The sequence below is a fragment of the Manacus candei genome, unplaced genomic scaffold (assembly GCF_025592945.1).
Source record: "Manacus candei isolate 608988 ecotype Guabito, Panama unplaced genomic scaffold, ASM2559294v1 h1tg000011l, whole genome shotgun sequence".
NCBI lineage: Eukaryota > Metazoa > Chordata > Aves > Passeriformes > Pipridae > Manacus > Manacus candei.
In genome coordinates this window covers 1,643,052-1,666,052 of record NW_026138059.1, presented here as the reverse complement: position 1 = coordinate 1,666,052, position 23,001 = coordinate 1,643,052, and the positions used below count along the sequence as shown (strand labels likewise).

General features: G+C 38.6%; 1 protein-coding gene across 1 annotated transcript in view; it reads right to left on the bottom strand.

The window, feature by feature from the left end:
* Window positions 1-814: 814 nt before the first annotated feature.
* LOC127466875 (uncharacterized) overlaps window positions 815-23,001 on the bottom strand; it is a 242,078-nt gene continuing 219,891 nt past the window's right edge. Inside the window, exon 4 of the mRNA XM_051778225.1 lies at window positions 815-909. Within this exon, the coding sequence (XP_051634185.1) occupies window positions 815-909 (95 nt within the window). The remainder of the gene's footprint in view (window positions 910-23,001) is intronic.

The window sequence follows — 23,001 nt, the reverse complement described above, 5'->3', positions numbered from 1 at the left end:
CACTCTTGACCAGACTGCAACAGCACTCTCACCAACAGGTTTTCCCCTCTCCTTTTCCTTTGGACTCAGGGGCCCAAAGAACACCACTCTGTTCATGCCCCATGGTGCTGGGTTATATATTTGGGTTTTGTGGGTTAAAACCAATTGTTTGTCTGTATAATCGTACTTATTGTATTATTTTATTAAATTGTTATTCTGATTTATAATCTCTCTTTTGAGTTGAGTTCATTTCCCCTGCTGGTTTACCTTTAAACCAGCACAACACTGATCTTGGTACTTTTCTTCAAGTGTTTATTACGCCATACTCTTTTATGAAGCTTTTCAAAGGCACTGTATGCCTTTGTTAACCTGTTGTCTATCTCCCCGTCAAGCTTATTGTCCGAGGAGATGAGGCTACCTAGGTAATTAAACTGCTGGACTGATTTGAGCTCTGATTGGCCAATGGTGATATGGGGATGATGGAAGACTTCCTGAGGTGCCGGTTGATAGAGAACTTCAGTCTTCTTTAAGCTGACTTCCAACCCAAAGAGCTCCACAGCGTCTGCAAAGCAGGATGTTAAACGCTGCAGGGCTGCTTCTGTGTGAGTGACAAGGGCAGCGTCATCAGCATAAAGCAGCTCCTGGACAAGATGATTTAAGGTCTTAGTGTGGGCCTTCAGTCACCTGAGGTTGAATAGGCTTCCATTGGCATGATATTGAATGTAGATACCGTCCTGATCCTCGAGGTCTGCCGTGGCCCTTTGGAGCATCATGCTGAAAAAGATTGTGAATAGAGTCGGTGCAAGAACTCAGCCTTGTTTCACACCATTGCTAATTAAAAGGGCTCAGAAAGTGCATTGCCATATCTGACTTGGCCGTGCTGATCCTCATGGAGTGAGATGATCATTTTAAGGAACTTAGGGGGACAACCTAAATGTTCCAAAATCTTATATAGACCTTTTCTGCTCACAGTTTAGTTCAGGGTATGATGACAAATAAATGTGTAAGTAAGGTAAACTACCTTATAAACCTGCTATTCATTAATTGTTCCGTGGAAAATATTTCCTGCATACTCTTCCTTACAGTCAATGCAAAGAAGTCCATGTCTTGATGAAAGTACCATAAGTCACATCATACCTCCTTGGAGTAAGATTGTGAATGGACAGCTGATAAAAAGAATCAAGTGTATTGTAAATCCACACTTGTAATCTTCTATTAGTTTATGGATCCAACACTTTCTATTGACCTCCTGAGGTTTTAAGTAAAAGCTTAACTTTTCTTATCTTATCGTGTGTGAAACAGGGAAAATAAATTTAACTGTGTTTCAAGAAGTGACCAGAAATTCTCCCTGTAGATGAAAAGCTTGAGTCTATCTTACCTGAAAGTTGTCAGGCTTTTTGTTGCCATCTTGTCAGAACTGTGGTCATCAGTCCCTTTTTTCCCACCTCAACACATGAAGTAAATCCCTCAAATTACACAGAAATAGTGCTCACTGTATAAAAAAAATATAACTCTTAAATTTGATTTTTCCTTTAGTATAAAGTAGCCTGAATTTGATTACTTTCTTTGACAGAAGTTTAAAGGTTGAAGGTGAAATAGAAAGAAATCTTTGCATTTCATTTAATGGAATTCTTTGGAGAGAATTGTCTGGCAATGCTAAACTTGCAAATAGGGCTTTAAAAGTTATTATTATTTTAAATCAATAATGAGGTGTTATTAATATTAATAGATTTTTCAACACTAAAATAATATTGGCTTTGGAAAAGATGGTCATGCTGTAATATTTTTTGGACCTTTTCCTGTTCAGGGGAATCTAAAGGAAAAAATTCTTCTATATATAATATGTTTTATTCTGCTGACTACCTCCAATTAGATTTAAAATAATTTTTCTCTTCTTTGTTGTTTCCAAATTGAAACTTTAAGAATTTTTCAGTTCAAAAAACTTTTCACTTTCTGTTTCCGTTTGAACTAAATACTGTTTTCTCCTCTGCTTCTCCCTACAGAGTTCAAATTAAATTAAAATATGTATGTTTATTTTATACTGAAATAAAAGAACAATGAAGTACCAGCCTTCTCTTCAAGAATATCTGCTCCCAAGTTGCTTGACCCTTGCATCTGAGAGAAGAGTGCACCACTAGCAAGTTCCTTAGCATGAAGCAGCACTTCAGTAGAGAGGTAGTGAATAAAATGACCACCCAACTAGAGGCAGATGACAGCACACAAATTCAAAGAAGTATAAAAACAAAACAGAAAGAATTTTTTAATACTCAGAAAGCTTTCTAATCTCTTGGTGGTCTTGATTTTTATCTCAGTTACACCAAGGAATGAATTAACTCCAAAATGAATCCATTTAGCCAATGCAGTAATGTGGATCCAAATTTGTTCCACAATATGTTAATTACTCTTAATGAGATACAGTAATTAATGAGTTACATCAATTAATTATGTTGCTGTTAAAGCAATGGTATAGAAATTGCAATTCCTTTTTGTGCTGAAGGCAAGAAATAGTTTTTCTTGTAGGAGGCAATGGTCATAAATTAGACACATTATGATATGATAATGTTAACATTTAACTGTTAGCATCTTTAGAAAAAAAAAGAAGTGATTAATAATTTTCCTTACAGAGTCCAAAACAGCACTCTACATTTGGCCAGGGAAGGAAAGGCAAATATAACTTAAAACGCACATGTTCAAAAGACTGTGAGGAAATTTAGTGGAAAGATTTCTAATGACTTTTCTGATACATGAATCAGGGCCCAAACTAACTCTAAAACTTTCCCAGTGTATTATTTCTATATTATATCTCTTCTAGATTGCCTTTTCTTTAGCTTTATAGTGCTGAAGGCGCTTCCATGATATAACAAGTAATGACACAATGTTGTTTGTTGCTATTTTGCTTTCATGAATTAGTTCAAAGATGGTAAAGCAAAAGTTACAGGAAACTTGCTTTCACAGGCTTCTTTTGATGGAGGTTTTTCATATCATACACGTTTCTGCTCACATCAGAGTTAAAATCTGTATCTGCAGGCCCGTGTGTATGGCATCGCACAAAGCACGTCAGAAGAGCAGCAGCTGAGCAAAGTGTGCAGGAGGTTTTCCTGGCAGTTTTCATGGAAACACTCAAAGGCGTGTACGGCTGCTTCACACAGTCAGTGCATCCATTAAAATATAGGAAAGGAGAGAAAGAGGAATTATTCTTTACTGCTGTTCTGCGAATGTGGTATATTGGCAACATGCTGCATTTTGATTATAATTTCATCACAGGTTGCTTGTTACTATGTCATTAGGTATGAATTTCCTTAGTGTAGGAGTGCATTGGAAAAATAGGCTACAGAATCCCAGAATGGGGTTGCTTTGTTTTAGGTATAAGTTAAAAAAACTAAGACTGTTCTTGCCCCAGCAAGCTTTCAGTCTGAAAGATAAAAGAAAAAGAAGAAAAATTATTTTCTAAGACTTTTCGAGGCTGATAAGTGACAGAACTGTTTCCTGAATGCTGCCACATGATATTGAATTTGTTTCCTCACCTTTACTTCAGATTTAAGAAGAATATTCACACCTTGAAAATTTCTCGGAAAGATGAAAGCATTGCTGTGATATTTATCTTGCAGGCAGGAAAACAAAGGTGAACTATTTCATTTCACGCTGCCAAAATACCTGATGCTGGGTTATAGGCTGCAAAATCATACAGAAAGTTAAGTATTATATCAAAGTATTTTACATATATAGTATAAATAAGTTATTCAATTTATGATTGGTTCAACTGTTAAAGATAAGCCAAAAATACAGTTCATGTTGGGCAATCTATGAATAAAATCAAAGCATTGTCAATGCAAAAGCTTGGAATGTGATATCTAAAATGTGGAAAAAAAATTAAAAAAAATAGGGTGACAAAAAGTGGAGTCGAAAGGAATATTAAAGGGTCATCTACCAGATCTCCCTCTGGTGAAATCAGAAGGAATGGTAGCCACATCACACTTTGTCCAATATGTTCTCTAAATTTCCAATAATTTATATTTTGTGGGCTCCCTAGACCATCTCCTGCTTAATTTGCCTTACCATCAGAAAATATTTTTCCTTGTGTAACTCCCTTGCTGGCAATTTAAGTTCATTACTTCTCGCTATAGCTACTCGGACATAAAAAGAAGTTTATTCCTTCCCCTTTGCAACAGCTTTCTATGTAATTGAAGACTCTTAGAAGAAAAAATGATTACACATTTTTTTTTTAATGGGCAGCCTTTATTTCCTTAGTTTTTCTCATGAAAAAGAAGTGGTTGCATATTTCCATCAAATTTAAGCATTAAACCTGCTGAAAGAATGAGTATGGAATAAAAGTAGATATTTTAATGAAATACAAAATTAAAAAAAATCCCAAAGCAACAACTAAATATAACCAAGCAAACAAACAAAACCACCACCACCACAGCAATTAAATGTTCTTTGCATATATCTTAGAAGTGATGGAAATAAGTTCCTGGAACACAGTCTGGATACAGTTTCTTATTTGATACCTCACAACTTAAAATGTGAAATTGTCTTCAGCTTCTGATTTGACACCTGTAAAATAGGTAAACCATTTACTTGTTCAAGTTGCTAATAGCAACAGCTTGAAAACAAATAAAAATCTTCACTAAAAGAGTTAGTTTTCCCATTTGAACGGGAAAATTATTTGGTATAGATTTGGAAAAATAATAGTTATTGACAGTAAGACTTAATGCACTCTTTATAGAAGGAATTTCTCATTTGCTTATAGAGGGCTGTCAGCATGGAAGTAGACCAAATTATTTTAAAAGAATCTTACATAGGATCTAAGAAAAAAGAGAAAACTTTTAATGTTCCCACAGTAAAAAATATGAGGATACACAAAACAACATGATGATGAGTGCAGGAAAAGTTAAATCACGCTATAATATTATCCAAATAGTTCAACATAGAATTAACATAAAATTAACTAATGTATTTCAAGATTCAGCCACAGATAAGTTGATACATTTGAGCATGAAAAAAATACTAACTTTGTGTACTGTTATTAGTCTATTAGTTTTTTTTCAATTGAGAGTGCTACAAAGAAAATGATATATTTTTCCTCTGCAACATTTGATGCCTGAAAACATGAAATTACTAAAATATGTTTGATAACCTTTTAGTGCCATATTGCTGTAAGGGCCATAATCCAGCATTGCTTGGCTACTTCCCAGAAAGCTATGAAATAGCATCAGGGTTGCATTAGAAAGTAAACTACACTCAGATGGTTTGAATTGGAAACTGGGTCATCATTTGCTCCAGCATCAGTGACACTGAATAATGTCAACACTCTGCATTTGCCTGCCTGAGGTACTTGATTTCTGCAGCCAAACGTGGCAGGAGCCCTGCAGTTTTGCCAGCCCCAGCTTAAGCAATGCTGGCATGGGTGACTGGCTGGAGTGGAAACATGGTCTTAGACAGGGTCACTCAAATTGCAGTGCAGATATGCTACAGATTTCAGGGTTCTACGACAGCCATCCCAGGTATGTTGGAGGGCAGGAAGGCTCTGCAGAGGCGCCTGGGCAGGTGGATAGATGGGCACATCCAACAGTACGAGATTCAACAACACGAAGTGCCAGGTCCTACTTTGGCCACAACAACCCCATGCAGTGCTACAGGTTGGGGGCAGAGGGGCTGGAGAGTGGCCAGGCAGAAAGGGACTGTAGTGCAAATACTATGACTGACTATGTTCCAGATAGGAAGTGAGAAGCAAATTGAAAAATCTTTCTTGGCTCCAGAAAACAAGCTTACTTTTTCTTTTGATTTTCATAGTAATAAAACAAACTTGGATGTAATATTTATCTCAATAACCATGAAGAAAAGAAAAAAGAACAGATACACACACAAAACCACAAAAAAACCCAAACAAACAAACAAATAAAAATATCATTAGGCTGAATTTCATCAAGACTTAAAATTTCTATTTGAGTTCTGGAAATCTGGATATCTTGCCCTAGGCTCTGGCTTTCTTTGGCAGCTTCAGTACCATTGATGGATGGGTGATGAGCCAGACACAACTCTATCACCACCCAGCTCAGAAATCTGCTTGCTGGATCAGCCCAACCACATGGGACTCTCCAGATTCTTCTGCAGTTCTCCCAGAGCTGATGTGGGACAAGTATCAGATGGGATGAAAAAAGCAGCTACCAGCTGAGATTGGCATAACAAAGCTCCTCCTGCCTAAGATATGAGATGTAACCTAATTTTTGTCTTTACAGGCGGAATTGCTGACTGCAGATCACAAGGGTTCCAGACTTTGTAAACACTGATCTTGGTATTTTTCTTCAAGTGTTTATTACGCCATACTCTTTTATGGAGTTTTCCGAAACCTCTATATGCCTTTGGTAACCTGTTGTCTATCTCTCCATCAATCTTACCATCCGAGGAGATGAGGCTACCTAGGTAATTAAACTGCTGGACTGATTTGAGCTCTGATTGGCCAATGGTGATATGGGGATGATGGAAGACTTCCTGAGGTGCAGTTTGATGGATAACTTCTGTTTTCTTTAAGCTGACTTCCAGCCCAAAGAACTCCACAGTGTCTACAAAGCAGGATGTTAAACGCTGCAGGGCTGCTTCTGTGTGGGCGACAAGGGCGGCGTCATCAGCATAAAACAGCTCCTGGACAAGATGATTTAAGATCTTAGTGTGGGCCTCCAGTCGCCTTAGGTTGAATAGGCTTCCATTGGCACGATATCGAATGTAGATACTGTCCTGATCCTCGAGGTCTGCCGTGGCCCTTTGGAGCATCATGCTGAAAAAGACTGTGAATAGAGTTGGTGCCTTGTTTCACATCACTGGTTATTAGAAAGGGCTCAGAAAGTGCATTGCCATATCTGACTTGGCCGCACTGATCCTCATGGAGTGAGATGATCATTTTGAGGAACTTGGAGGGACAACCTAATCGTTCCAAAATCTGCCACAGACCTTTTCTACTCACAGTATTGAAAGCCTTGGTGAGATCAACAAAGGTTACACAGAGACCTTTGTTCTGTTCCCTACACTTCTCTTGCAGTTGTCTGAGAAAGAATACCATGTCTGTGGTACTCCTGTTGGCTCGGGAACCACATTGGCTTTCAGGTAGAAGTTCTTCTGCTATAGTGGGTATTAATCTGTTCAAAAGTATTCTTGCCAGGATTTTGCCAGCAATGGGTAGCAGAGTAATACCATGGTAATTTGAACAGTCTGATTTAACTCCTTTCTTCTTATACAAGGTGATGATGACTGCATCACAAAGGTCTGAAGGTAGTTCACCTAATTCCCAAGAGTGCACCACAAACTCGTGAAATTTAGCAGGGGGTGCTTGTCCCCCATGTTTCCAGGTTTCAGGTGGAATTCCATCAACCCCAGCTGCCTTGCCAATTTTCACCTGCTGTATGGCCTTAAGAGTTTCTCCCAAAGTGGGGGCAATATCCAGTTCATTCTTCACCAGTTGTTGTGAGAGGGACTGAATTGCTGAGTCTTGAACTACACAGCTAGTACTGAAGAGAGTCTGAAAGTGTTCAGACCATCGATTCAGAATGGAGGTTTTATCTGTCAGAAGCGTTTGACCATCTGCACTGAGTAGAGGGCTTTGTACCTGGTGTGTAGACCCGTATGCTGTTTTCAAGGCCTCCTAGAATCCTCTATGATCAATTGTATCTGTGCATAATTGAGTTTTTTCAGCTAGATTGATCCACCACTTGTTCTGGATGTCACGGAGTTTCTGTTGGAGCTTGCTGCATGCAAGACGAAAGGCTGCTTTTCTTATGTGACAGGATGGCAGTGCAAGGTGTAAGGTGTGCTTGATGAGCAGTTTTCTTCTTCCTCAACAATTCCTGGATCTCTTGATTGTTTTCATCAAACCAGTCGTTCTTCTTGAAGGATAACCGTAAGGATTCTTCAGAGGACTGCGGGATGCTATTTTTAATATGGTACCAGAGTGTTTCAGGAGAGGGATCTATAGAATCTGTAGAATGCTTTTCGAGCCTAGTTTGAAGATTTGCCTGGAATCTGTCTCTCACTGTGGCTGATTGGAGATTGTTAACTTAGAGTCTCCTCCTTGGGATACTGCCCCTTTTAGATTTGAACTTAAGACTGAAGTTAAGTTTGCAGTGTACAAGTCGATGGTCTGTTTGGCATTCTGCACTAGGCATCATGCGGGTGTGATGGACATCGTGAACATCTCTCCGTAGCACCAAGACATAACCAATGAGGTGCCAATGCTCAGATCTAGGATGCATCCAGGTTGTCTTCAGGCTATTTTTCTGCTGAAAGATAGTATTAGTGATGGTGAGCTGCTGCTCCGCACAGAATTCTGGCAGAAGGCGACCGTTATCATTGCACTTTCCAACACCATGCTTGCCTGATACTCCTTTCCAGGCTTCAAAGTTCTTTCCTACTCTGGCGATGAAATCACCAAGGATAATGATCCTATCATCTGCAAGAACCTTTTGGGTAAGGCGGCACGGATCAGTGTAAAATTTATCTTTTTCAGCAGGGTCAGCTTGGAGAGTTGGGGCATATATACTAAAGAGGACAACGTGCTGCTTGTTGTGTAGTGGAAGGCGTAGGGAGATAATGTGATCAGAATGACATGTTGGCAGATTTTCAAGTTTAGGACCAATGGAGTTTTTGATCATGAAGCCAACTCCTGAGAGATACCTTTTGGATCTGGGTCTGCGGCTTCCAGTGCACCTTTCACCTGCCGTTTCAACCCTTGCCCATCGCTACAGGGCTTTGTGAATGCGGGTAAAGCCTTTGAGGCTGCGCAGTGGATTTTTTAGGTGAGACGCAGTATGCGCAGAACTGAACCCACCCTTTAATCCTAAGGTTCATGTGCCAGGGCCGAGCGAGCTTGGACGGTGGCAGTGAGGTCCTCAGGATGTAGGTTTGATTAGAGTGACCTTCTCTTAGATGGATGGCCTTACAGGGCTAAACGAGCTCCATCTGCCCGGGTTTGGAGTTAGAGTTGTCCTTCTCCTAGGATGACTGCCAGAAGGCTAGTGAGCTCATCCTGCCCACGGATATATTGTGTCTGACCCTGCGTTTTTGACCTGTCTGGCATTGGAGACCCTACCAAAGGCATGTACCATCGCCAGCATAGTTTGCAACCACGAAGGGATACACACACTTCTTTCCACTAAAGTAGACTGGGGCAAACCATTCACCCCCCTACTTTTCTGCCACCCATCTATGCTCAGTCTCAGGGGAATACCCAGGGACATCCCTTTGTCCTGACCATCCATTCAGGATGCAGTAAATATATCCAAGACATATCGAACCCAGGCGGTAGCCGCAGGTGAGCCAAAACCAAACTGTTCCAGCCCCCGCACCCACCCGGGGCCCAGGTACTTCCCAAGGTCCCAGCCTGGTCGAGACCCCCCAAACCCCCAGATGAACCCACTATCCACCCTGACCTTATCCACCCCCCATCATGTTACCACAGATTTTCCCATGCGTTGCTCACCCGTGACACACCATACACTTCATAGAGGACTGCCCAGCCCGGCCTCCTGCCAGCCCGAGGACCCCCACGGCCCACCTGACATTGCACCCCTCCTCCAAACCAGACCTCCAAACCTCTGTGTGCTCCGAGGTTCTCCCTCTTTCTCTCCCACGAGGGCACAGTCCTCGCTGGTGAAGCTCCCCCTCTTCTTTCTCCCCGCTGGGGGCCACCCCAGGGCCGGGCATCCGGGGGCCGCCCCGGGGGAGGCCGGGCGCCTGCGGTGCAGGCCGGGGGGGGGGCCCACGCGCCTGCGGTCTCTCATACATAAGACTTCAAAAATTGACACAATGGGTCATACTAATAGACCATGTAACTTTCTTATCTCTGGCAGATGTAAGAAAAGAGGAGTAGAAGGAAGCCCTTTCCCTAAAATTTTTTTACTTGACACTTTCGAGTGGAAAACTGGATCACTTATAAGAATTATTTCTGTTCATATTAATTTTTAAATATTTTTAAGCATTTGACCTCCACAGACAGGTGTCTATGGCACTGTATCCCACAGATTCCTCACATACTATTGATAAAGTATTTCTTTTTATCTTATTGTTTTGTTCTGTTATTCTGCAATGACCCTTCACCTACCAGCTTTTTTCTTCTTCAAATGCTTAGTAGTTGTTGGTTTGTGTTCACTTTTTTCATATTGTTTGTGATTTTGTACATCTTTCTCCTGTTCCCTATTACTCCATTCCAATCTGAAGAACAGGAGCATTTAATTTCTTCTCAAATTGCACTGCCTCTCTGAGAATAAAGATACTGTCACTAAAAGAAGTATCAGTCAGCTTTTCACCAAATAATCTGATTATAACTGGACAAAAAGGTTCTGTAAGTTTTGGATTTGGATAAGTAAATATAAGAATATGGTTGTTTCTTTGTTTTTCCCCAGATACCATTGATTTCTCTCCATTGATTTACCTAACTCACCACCTTCCTGATGACCTCTTTCATTTCACATTCTATGACATACAAAACACACCTAACCTTGTGAAGAAAAGTGAAATTGTAAACACACATATTTTAATTTAACTTTGAATGGGTAATTATGAAAGTGTTAGTTCTATAGAGATTTGTTCTTAATCCAGTTACAATTCAATATTTTTCAAATTATCTGAAAGTATTCTATTCAATTATTGCTGATAATTCAGAAATTGATAATGAAAAACCACTATATATGGCACTTGCTTGACAGGGTGAGTGCAGTTAAGCATGTTTCCTAACATGGTAGAGGCAAGCGGAGGATTCATGTTCAGATAGCAAAGGAAGGTGCCATTACCACAAAACCTGAAATTGTGTCTTTGGGAGCAGAGATTCTGAAAGGGTTTTACAAATCACTTGGATAACCAAATCTATATGAACATCCAATGCAATAATGTAGCTAAGAAAGTCACCTTAGCCCTTACCCTGAGAAATTATTTAAGGTTTTGAAAAATATCTTTACCACAGAACATTTAAGCAGTTCAGTCTACTTCATAAAATGGTACATTAACAAATAAAATGATAATTGCATATAATTACTAATCACGTAAGCATAAGGGAAAGACATGCTGAAGACTATACTCATGCAGATAAAGATATGAAAAGATAAAAAAAAAATGGAAATAATCTTTTCACCAGAAGGAGAGCAATTGGGACAAATTTCCTGGTGGATTATTCATCTCTTTAAGACTTCCTGTCTAAATCATATCTTCTAGAAAAAGACTGTCAGTCCTTATAAAAAAAAAAAAGCTTAAGTCTTCAGTTAAAAAAGAGTTGGTTTGATTCTTTATCCTGTATTTTAAAAAATATTGGACTGAGTCATTGAAATCATTCCTCTAAATTATATAAAAAAATACTGTACTAATTTCTTCTTAAATGTACATTTTTAACTTCTATTTAATATCAGTAATAACATTAATAATTATGACTCCATCTCCACTGCTATCATTCTTTATGTTCAACTATAGTTAAAGTTCAAATCCCACATTTCTCACTTCAGAAGAGATTTTTCCCTCTGAGACAGCAGTTGGTTAGATTTGGTATTTTAAAGTCATTATCCTGAGTTTATTTTTCTTGCTTCCTAATTCTCACAGGTTTTCTCCATCTTGGTCATATTTCATCCAGAAAAAAGTATTTTTCATTCTGGAGAGTACAGACACCTTATATTTAAGCTAATCCCACAGCTATCCCACCAGCAATCCCTGACACACACAGTCCTGGGTTTCCACAGTTGTTTCACACCTTGACCCTTCTCCCTTTGCCCCCATTCAGAGTTATCAAAAGAAGATCCAGACAGATCAAGGATCCATGCACACTAGCACATTGTTTTTCCACTGGTGTGCTAGGACAGTTTCAATATTTTTTAATTGAGACCAGAACAGAATATGTGAAACTTCTAGTGGAATTCCTCATACTGGGATTCAAACCGCAATTGAGTACCATATGCTTCATAAGAATGCTTATTTTTCTCTTACACTTTGGATTAAAAGCAAAACCACACAAATGGGGTAGTAAGAAAAATCTAAAAAGCAATCCCAAAATTATGTTCATAAAAACCCCAAAAGGCACCCAAGAAAGGACCCATTTCCAAGAACTGATATTTAAATTGAAAGGTTCTCATCAAATTGAACTAGAGTTAAACCTCAACCAATTATATTTAAATGTAATGAAAAATAAATACAGCTGAGCTATTAAGATAGCTGGAATAGCTAAAGGTCTGTCAGCACTTCCAGTATAAACCTAGTTTGTTCAAGGGATTATAAGTGTTGTAAAAATATGTTCCAGGCTGAAAGTTGGCAGACAAAAACTGTAGTTTTAGAGGTTGGGATTTTTTTTTCTTTTTTTTTTAATTTTATTTTAAGTAGGTTCAAAAAAAGGATTGGCCACTTTTAAGTTACAGGATTGGTAGGCTTTGGAATTTTTGAACACTATTTCTGACATTCCCATAATTTAAAAAAGGACTGATTTTAAAAATAAGATGATGTAAGCTATTATTAGTCCATGATGTGAACTAACCATATGCTTCTTTTGGGATTTGTACAGGGGTTTATTTTTAAAAGGCAAGTGAGTTCAAACATAGGTCACTAGACTAATATAGTTTGTTTGACTCGTAGGGTGGGATTTTTCAAGCACCCTTAGCAGTGGCCTACCTCAGCTTCCAAGGGCTGACATCAACGGTGTCAGAAGCTAAGGACTTAGTGCACCCCCACTCACCAGCTGGGATAATGACAATAAACTCGGATATCCACTTATTCTTTTATTATTCATCTCCTAAACCTTCTCTTTGTGATGATCTTTTGTAAAAAATTCCCAGTATGGAATAGCACAGATTTATTGATGTAATTTCTTCCCTACTTCCTTCTCTCTGGTGACTTATAGAGGTGGGAAAACAGCTAAGCATCAAAGACCCTTTCCTCCCAGCAATGCCTCTTCAGTTGATCTCTGCAAAGAGTACAGGAGTACAGGATTATTTGGGGTAAGCACACACTTCTGGCCTTGAACATGGAGCTCTGGTCATCCACTTCACCCTACAGACTACACCACGACAGCAACACCAGACATGATGCAGATGTAAAACTAGGAAAGAGTTGAGCTGTGAATGCAACGAGACAGCTCTCTAGGAACAGGACTAGTCAGAGAGATGTAAGTATATTCTTTGTAAGTATATGTGAAGAAACACCTCTGCAAAAGTATTGTGATCTCGAGGAACGTTAACCTCTATGTTTATTCTTTGTGTCCATGGAGGAGAGTGGAGGTGTGTGCCCAGAGGGAGTGGGTAACAGACTGCACCACCATCATCACAAACAGGGTAACAGACTGCACCGCCATCATCACAAATATGAGTCAGGGTCTTCAAAGGGCTCCAGAACTCTGTTCTGATTAAGAAATCCTAAGCTCCACAGGGTCCTTCCAGCACTTTCCCAAACTCAGCTGTAGCTACAGAGCTGTCCTACTTTTGTGGATGTTGAGAACAAGCTATTTTTTACAAACATCCTTCAAAAAAGATTCTGTTTCTCTGCTCACTGAAGAACCAGCAAGACAATGGTTTCAGACACCTCATCCTGATGAACAAAATCAACATTTACATTCAGGTTTGAAAGGAACTGATCAAGGATTTTAACTCCCAGCTTTAGAAGAGTAACCAAACTAGGAAGTTATTCCAGAATGTAACTTCACGTTTCTCACTATCTTTAGTGTGTTTTTTGGTATGTTTAATGACTTCTCTATCAAGTTTCTGAGGGATCATGAACAGTTTTTCTTCTTGATTATGTGAAATAGAAAGAGGACACTGAAATCTGAAAATGTATCGTAAAATCGAATCAAATAATTACTTTCTGACTAGCAGTTGTTAATATTAATGAGACATGAAATAATATCTGTATTTCTTTATTTATTTAAATAATGAAGTATACTAATAAAAATTATTTCTGTTTTGCGTTTTTGCTTTTCAACTCACTTCTTTATAAGTAACTTTTCATGCAATATTAAGGTGTTTTAAGATGTGGATTTTTAAAAACATTTACACAGACCATTCATGGCATCTAGAGTGACAAACTATATTTATTTGTATTTTATATTGCTAATAACAGCTCTAAAATACTAATCTGTTCTTTTTCATACTTATGAACTTGGTAGGTTTTCAGGATCAGGCTTGGCAGAGAGGTTGTCCTCATTAAGGAGAATTAAGAAATACTGGCGGTGGGTCAACATGACTGCTGACCCACTAGAGAAGTGAAAAGAAAACAGGAGACTGGAAACAGAAAGCACAAGTTAAAGTGTATCACAATAAAGTCTTTTTGGCCAAGTGATATTTTAATATTTCTCTTTCTGTCACCGAACAGTGTATGCTATATATATATTAGGGTTCCTTCTGAAATGCTTAGTCACTGAGTACTATATACCATGACAGACTTATTTTTTTTCTGTTAGGGATGAAGGCAGTCGTGGGTCAGATTAACCTGGTATGACCTAGTGTGTGATTGAAAGACCACCACAGATTTTACTTAAAATGCCCCCCACACAAGCCTCCAAAGGGGCATAAGTTCAGAGGAGAGAGATTTGCTTTGTCATGCGGAGTGTCCTCCAAAGGTGAGGATTTGGTATGTTTTAGCATAACACAAGGGAAACTAGATTCACCTTACCTGGAACTCCCCAAAACCTGCCTGGAGGTCATATCCCCATTTTCCACCTAGTCTTCCTGTTTCCAGTCTGGCCTGGTGGACTGTGCTCCTGAAAGCTTTATAGATGGATGGGAGTTCTGTGCCCCAGTTTTCTAAGGGATTGTGAAAGGCAAAAAATCTTATTGATTGTCTAGGCTATCATCATCCCACAAGTCCCACATAATAACCTCAGATGCCGTCAAACTGACAGTCTTTATCAGTCATAGTCCCTATTCTATGGAAGATGTGTCAGTATTAGAGAGAGATTATCTAAAGCTGAACTTCTAGAAGGTGTAAATGAATCACAAAATCATAGAATCATTAAGGTATGAAAAGGCCTCTAAAATCACCAAGTCCAACATTTGAACAAATATCACCAAGCCCATTATATAATATCACAAAGTACCATATCCACTCATTTCAGTGAAGAAATTTTTCCTAAAATCTAACCTGAACCTTCCCTGGCACAGTTTGAGGCCATTTCCCCTTGTCCTATCGCTAGTTGCCTTGGAGTGCAATTGAGCACTCAAGAAGAAGTGCAATTGTATCCCTCAGCATGAAATCAAGAAAAAAAAATTAAATTATCAATCTCATAATAAAAAATAATATGAACAAATTATTTTGACTGCTTTCAATAAGATCTTTAATTTTTTTCATCATGTTTTATTAAAAGGTGACAATAGTAATGAAAAAACAGATTTCATTCACTTCTCTGCCAAACACTGGTGCTGGGGGCAGAAAGAACTGTGGCTGCCCTCCTGCTGGGTGGGCATCAGCGAACAAGCTGCACGGTTTTCAGTTGCAGGGGACTTATGATTTGCTAGGGATCAGGCAACTGTGAGAGAGAAGAGTGGGCAGGCAGCCTTTTCCCTCCCCCCAGCGCAGAGGACAGGGCAAGGATTAGATCACTAAGTTTCAGCGCAATCAGAGCAGTGCTGCTCAGAGCACAGAAACTCTCAACTATCAAAACATACCCATAGTCCTCCTCACTCTCTTCTCTTGTGACTCCTAACTCCATACTCCATTATCTTTTAAGGAAAATTCAGATCCTTCCTCAATATGGTTATAAAAGGAGATTTTCCTTAAAACACTTACTCAGAGTAGTTCCTTTCACGATTTTGATTTTTGTTGTGTTAAAGAAACCTGAGGAATTTTCAATATTGGAACCCCCCACCTCTGGGCTACATCACTTCAAAAACCAAATGTTCAACTTTGCAGTTCTGTTGTTAGATTGCTTTGTTATGTGATATACTCCCCCACTACAGGCTCTGTGACACTGGGAATCATAAACCCCCCCATTTTGGAAATGAACTCCTGGTATGTACATAACCCACATACCAGGGAGCAGGGCTCAGTGGCATTCAGAGCACTGCCTGTGTTATGAGGTGTTAGTGAAAGTTTTGGTCTCTTCAGTCCTTTTTATTGGTTCTGCAGTGGATTCCTTACTTACAGATGTTTTCAAAACCAGCAGTTCCAAGGAAAGTCTACTTATTGCCAAAAGTTTACAGCTGAATTTCTTGGCATTTGAAAGCAATGATTTCATCAGAACATGAAATAAGTCAGAGCTGCTCTTGAAAGACATCATTTTATAATCCAGCATTGTAACTTTAAGACTTTTATTTGCTGCAGGGTTTGGTTTCCATTTGTTCAACCCTCTGATAGGTGTATTGCTTGGGAACAGATATAGAAGTTTTACAGGCCCTTTGTGCAATTTAAAACCCCTGTATAGAATACCATGGTGCACTGCCCATTCACATCATTAAAGACATTTACAAGAGTATCATGTTCACACTTATATGTACTTTACTCTAGCGACCCTCCCCGTGCCATGTTTGAATTATTATCAATGGACCCATGCAGAAAGCTGCCTCAATAGCTGAAGTAGGGAGGCTTTGTTTGAAATTCAAATAACAGTTAAATGGTGTCTGTTTGTTCCTGATCAACACTCTGCATACAAAAAAAAAGTTGCACTTTCTTAAAAGGGAGCAAATGTGGACAAATATTAGCTTTTGGAACTAAAGGGGAAGTTATTCATTCACTCAGCAGTGCTTTGCAAGCTATCAATCTTCCAGGTATTTCTATTAGCTTTAATCATTGAGGTTGTTTGTTTGGAGCAATTTCTAAGAGAATAAAGGTACATTTGGCTCTTATCTCCTGTCATCAAAGCATCCATTAGGAAATCCAAGCCCTGTAGGCAAGCTCAAGGGATTACTCAAAGAGGTTTTCTTGAAACAGTCAAGAATTCGGTGCCCTCTCTTCAGTGCACAGGAGTTCAGTTGGAAAGCATAATCTGAAAGAGAGGTTTATCTGGGGCTTAATACAATTTGAACAGGATTTTGTTCAAGGCAAACCTACAGATAAAAGCACTTTAAGTATGTTGAAACAAAGATGAGCTTGCATTCCTCGTGGTGCTGTTTCTAAGTCCAATGGTCTGTCAACAAAGTGGGGGGAAAAGCTTACAATTATCACAATAGTCGGTAGATTGGACCACTGAGAAGCTAATTAATAGCTTTTTAATAAAGGAATGCTGATTAAGTGTGAAGCAGCCAAAAGCTTGTTCAGTGTTGGGGGTGGGAAGATTTGCCAAGTAAACAGGAAACTTGAGGATGGGAAAAATGTAAAGATTTGGAACTTGTTAAGTGAAAAAAATCTTTGAGATATGGGATAAGCTTGAACTGAAAAAAAAAATATCCAAAGTGTATATAAACATAAATTTCGACAGAATTTGAGTTATTTTCATTTTTTAGGTGCAGGGATTTAATTCAGCTCATTGCTAATGGAAAGATAGGAGAAGAGATGTGGTCAAAATTCTAATATATCTATAGATTCAGGATTCCTTGACTTGGGAAAGAGTCCAGTGTAGTATAACTAGGATTTGGGTGACCTGGATTTAACTCCTGCTTCTTTCACTTGAGTGCCTTGCCCTCTTTGGCTTTTCTTCTCTGGGAAATGAAATGATGAAGGTTTTGAGATCAACAAAAAGTGAAACGTAATTTAAATATTGATGTACTACTGCTGCTTCCAAGAGTCACAACTTTGAGCTGGAACTTTGTTTCTGGTTCTGTAGCAACAAGGAGCACAAATTCTGTCTTTGCCTTGAGGAGCTTACTATAATTATTGGGCCCAATTGAGCCACAGATGAACAAGTAGGAAATTTTTAAAGAGAAGTATTGTGCTTCAGCTTCTTATGGTGACAGATACTGTTATGTTTTTCTTTAGACTGGAAGTTTTTCAGAACATGCGGAAAATGAGGGTGTCAGTCTATAAAGGGAATGATGTAGACAATATGCATTAGAAATGTCAGAGGTTTTTTTAACACAAACCTGTTAAAAAAACTTACAGATAATTAGAAAACTCATTTGCCATGAGGACAGAGTTCTTTTCAGGACTGAAAGTGAATTTAAGCATAGGTAGCAAAGTGCAAGGCTTAATGTTTCCTATTTGGGATAAAGAGTCGGCAATATGGTTCCTCAGGGGTCAATTCTAGAACTGGTTTTGCTCAACTTCTTTATCAATGACACGAAAATGGAAGTGAACAGTGACATTTCCAAGTCTGAAAATGAAATGAAGATCTTTTGGATAACTGAATATTATGTCAATGACAAGAAAGAACAGGAGGATCTCGCAGCATCTTTGGCTGCAGTTAAAAGTAGCCATCAAGACATCAGATATCCTTGGAAGAAGGCCATCCGAATGCCACCATTTTGCACATATATAAAGGCCGTGGTGCACCTACATCCTCAGTGCTCTATGTGGTTTTGTGATCTCAAGAAGGGCATGGTGGAATTAGAAAGAGTACAGAGAAAAGTAAGTGATGGAAGAGCTGTTTTATAAGAAAACATTAAAAAGGTTGGAACATTTTTGTTTCAAGGTGAAAAGGTTAGAAGGCATATAATAAACTTCTGCAAAATCCTGATGACATGTAGAACTGTTATCTGGAAGGTATGGCTTTTTATGTAGTAGCTAGTTAAAATTCTGAAACATATGCCACGGGAAGCTGTGAGAGAGGACAGTTTTAGCAGGTTGAAAATAGATTAGATAAATTCATGGACAACAGATTCATGAATCAATGACGACAGGGCTAAGCAAAGATGTGTCTTCTCCTTTCCTCTAAAAGCAAATTTTGATGAAAGATGACCTACAAGAGTGTGACCAGGCTCATGTGCTCTCCCAAAACAGCATCTCATACTGCCACTGTCAGAAGAAGTGTCAGAGAAGCAGAACACTCAGTTTCTACTCATCTGACCCACTGGGCCATTTCTTATGTTCTGATATTTTTTTTCAGTGTTGGACACTTATCTTAATTAAACTAACAGAGGCTAAATATGACCTCTGTATTAACTGACTTTTAAGACTTGTGATGCTTCATTTTCAAGAGCAGCACATGAGTGCATAAATGGAAATTACAAGCATGTACTGTACCAACATCAGATTAGGAAGAAAGTGATTTTCTCAGGGAAGAAAACAAACATAATATTAACTTTTGCATATGCCTGATAGTTTGTCAGGTTGCTATTCAAAATATAGACTCAATAAAAATACTGCACATGGTTCCAAAATCCTTCCTTCATCCTAAAAAATTTACATGTCTGTAGAATTGTAAAACGTAATTAGCTTTCATTGACTCAAAGTCCATCTGTTGTCAGGGATATTTTTACATGATCCAATAAAAGAAGTCTATTATAGGCTATACAGTCCATCTATAGAACTGAATATGGATGAGTCACAGAGAGCAGTTCTCAATTTTTTTCATGCTGTTCATGCTGGTTCTGTCTAGGCTACATCCCAATTTTCACCTGATTCACAATATCTCTGTCTGACATGAAACTTCTGTCTGCATTGATTGTCTTTATGTCAACCCACTCCAAAAGCCATGCAGAAGATAACTCAGCATCTCCCAGCCCTGGTTGCCATCAGCAAATCTCTTCTGCTTATTTCAATGTACAATATGCAAAAATGTAAAGTGATTCACGAGAAAACTCCTTCTTTAACATTTACCAGGAAGAGTTCTGATTCTGCAGATATTCACAATCAGACAGAAAGATAAGCTTTTAATATGCAACAGCATGTGATGATCCTCAGGATAGGTAGGGATTCTGAGATTGACATCAAAGGCAGACGACTAACAAGGGACTTTTAAAATATTTCCTGTACTGAGACTAAATTAAACCCTCCCACCAGGACTGACTCTGTGTGGAGGTGAAGCAGGCAGACATTGAAGGAAGTGGGTTATTGACAGTGGCAAAACAGACACAGTCCCATTTCCAGCTTTTCCTGTGCCAGAATCTGAAAAGCCAAACTTCGCTGCTACTGTCCCGAAGAGAGAAGTCAGAGCAGCATCTCCCGCTGTGAGGGCAGTGGAACTTCTTAGTAGCAACAATTAGCATCTCTTTATCTCCCATCCTTTAGGGACAGTAAGCTCCTTCAGCTCATACATTAATGAAAAATCTTGTGTCTTCTTGTCCCCTGACATCTTAAACGCTCTGAGAACGCAGTCAAGGGCAGAGCCATCCTACTTTTCCTTGCTCATCTAGTTTATCTTTTTTCCCTTAAAACTCTTTTTTCTTTTTGTTTCTATTATTTATTATTTCAGGTTTATTTCACTGCCTCTTGCCCTAGTTACTAACAAAATGACTGTATGTATTTTAAATGATAACTTCATCTTTTTCATAAATTCTTTACCTTACAATACCATTCAAGTCAATACAGTTATCATAAAGACATACTCTCTAAACCATTGTGACTAAAGTTAAGAGATTGGAAATTAAGCTATGCTTTTTGTTCTTTAATTCTATTTTAGTTACTTCAGTTAAAGATATCAAACTTCTTGGAGTTGTGCATGGATGTGATTAAACTGAGATGCCAATTTCCAGTGAAACTTGAAGCTCCTTAGCCTGAAAATTAGCTACAAATCTTCACAAAAATGGCTTTTGTTATCAGATATTTGTGGCAAAACTGTGCAAATAAATGTTTAATGTATCTCACAATTGAGTTATCAGAAATCTTTGAATTTTGCATCTGGATGACATTTTAACTTTTGATTAAAAAACTTGAAAGGCATGGATACAGTTTGTTCTAAGGTTGTCCTGTATTCACCTCAGATTCAACTCCTTTACTCATTGTGGTTTTCCTTCTGAGAGGGTTCTTACTAGCGTAGGTGTGGAATGATGTCACCTTAACCTTAGACACCCAAAGAATAAAAGAACTTCCAGAGTAAGATATCTTTTTGTGCCTGTATAAGCTTTGTATTACATGTTAGAAGCACCTCTTTCCACTGACTTTAGTGGAAGTGCAAAATGAGTCATATCCTAACACTGCTCTTTCAAAGTTCAGGATTTCCAGATCTTGCCCTTTTAACTTGCTTCAGATACTTGAAAGATACAAAACCTAGATCAGGCAATTCAGAGCCTCCAACCTAGCTTTCTATTCTGAATAATACTCTGACAGTATGTGTCTGGCTTTTAGAGAGAATAATTAATTTACTTAAGTATTTCAAAAGCAATGCTTAATGTAGGAACAGTGAGTATCCTTCCTCTGTGTGCCCCGCTCAGTTATGCTTACTTAAGAATCTCAGCCCCATTTTAGATGTCTAGTGTGTTTCATATGGTTTCCAGGTGCTCTCCCAAATGAACACAAGTTCTCATAGGTCCTGTGTTGTACTGGCTGTCTGTCTCATCAGGGCATCTTGGGCACTGGAGCATCTCAGAGCAGTGTGTACCTACGAAATTAATTGAACATTTCTCTCCTGGCAGTCAGATCGTCTCAACTGCATTTCAACCAGACATCCTCACATGGAAGCAAAAACGTTTTGCAGCAAAAGACATTTCAGTTGCCAATAACAGGCATTTTCTAGTAAAGAAAAATGTGCTCCTTTCTTTGCTTCTTTTAAAATACTTGAGCACTGCTACAGATATAACTTCAAACAACAATTTAAAAAACATTTACAAGGATGAAATATTTATTTTTTAGAATTTAAAAAACCCTAATATTGGGATAATGGGCAATATTTTTTTTTCTTTTTCTCAATCAGTTTTCTCATCTGTGTTCTCTCTGATTGAAATTTGCCTTGATCTCTAAGTAAGAAAGAACAATGGGGCCTCCTACAGTTTACTTTTTGGTTGTAGCTTGTGTTTAAGTATCACACGGAAACCAGAGCCATAACAAAAGGGCACATCAGCAAAGATACTTTACTAATACACATAAACAGATAGTACTTTTTGCAAAGGTAGGATTTATCTGTCCAAATTTTTATATATATGATCTGAATTTCTCTCTGTGACTTCGTCAGTGGAAAGAAAAAGCCCTTTTAGGATGCAATTTGTCTTAGTCTAACCAAGATATCTAAAACTGTCCAGACGAATGGCATCTGAAGTCTCTATGTTTTTCCATTGACTATAAAAGCCTAGACAGCTTGTTCAGATGTAAATGTCTATACTGCAGATGTCTGAAACTAAGTGAAAGGAATCCAGGGAGTTTACCATCCCAGACAAATAATGTGGATATCATATGGAGAAGGTTTGAACCATACAGATATTAAAGGACATGCCTAGCATCATAGATGACACCTGAGTAGTCATACCAAGAATGAATACACATTTCTTGAATTCCAGAATGCCAATACTTCAACCATAGACCATCTTTTCTATGAAAGGAGTAGATATATAAAAATGTTCACATCTTAAAGTAATGCTTACAGCTAGTACAGAAAGATTTTGGCTAACCTCCAGCCATACCTTCCATTCCCACCTACCCACAATATCCCTGCACAAGTGTTCAAAGGAATATTTAGCTTTTCATTCATTTAAGGAAACTGCTGAAGATACAAATAGTACATTCCACTCAGGGAAAACAGCATAGTATAGGATAAAAGAGCTATACTTTTCTAGGAAAAAAAAAATAAATTCAATTTTATAAAGAGAAAAGAGTGCAGTGTGAGAGAGAATTGCATCCCTTCCTCTTCACATTTTTTTCAACTAAAGCCATAATCCCAGGAAAAATATCTGAACAGATGTTTTCCCTTGAAAACATTCCAGAAAATGAAAGCACACATGGCAGACTGATCTGCTACTTCCTTCAACACATTCTAGTTCAGAGATAACAAATGTACCATGTGATGTTGCCATAGTAGCCTCTTGTATTTTACCATGGAATTAGGAAGAGGGCAAAGGGAATATATCTACCCATACTCTGGGCACTGGACTGCAGTAGCAGGTTGTACTTCCAGCATTTGCTGTCACTTTTATTCGCTAACATTGCTCTATCTGTTGTGTTTCAGAGCATATGTGCTGAAGTACAGTATGCAGCAAGCAGATATATAGATTGGGTGTCTTGTATGTCCAGATTCTCTGGTCCATTAACTTTCTACAGCCTCCCTGTCATACT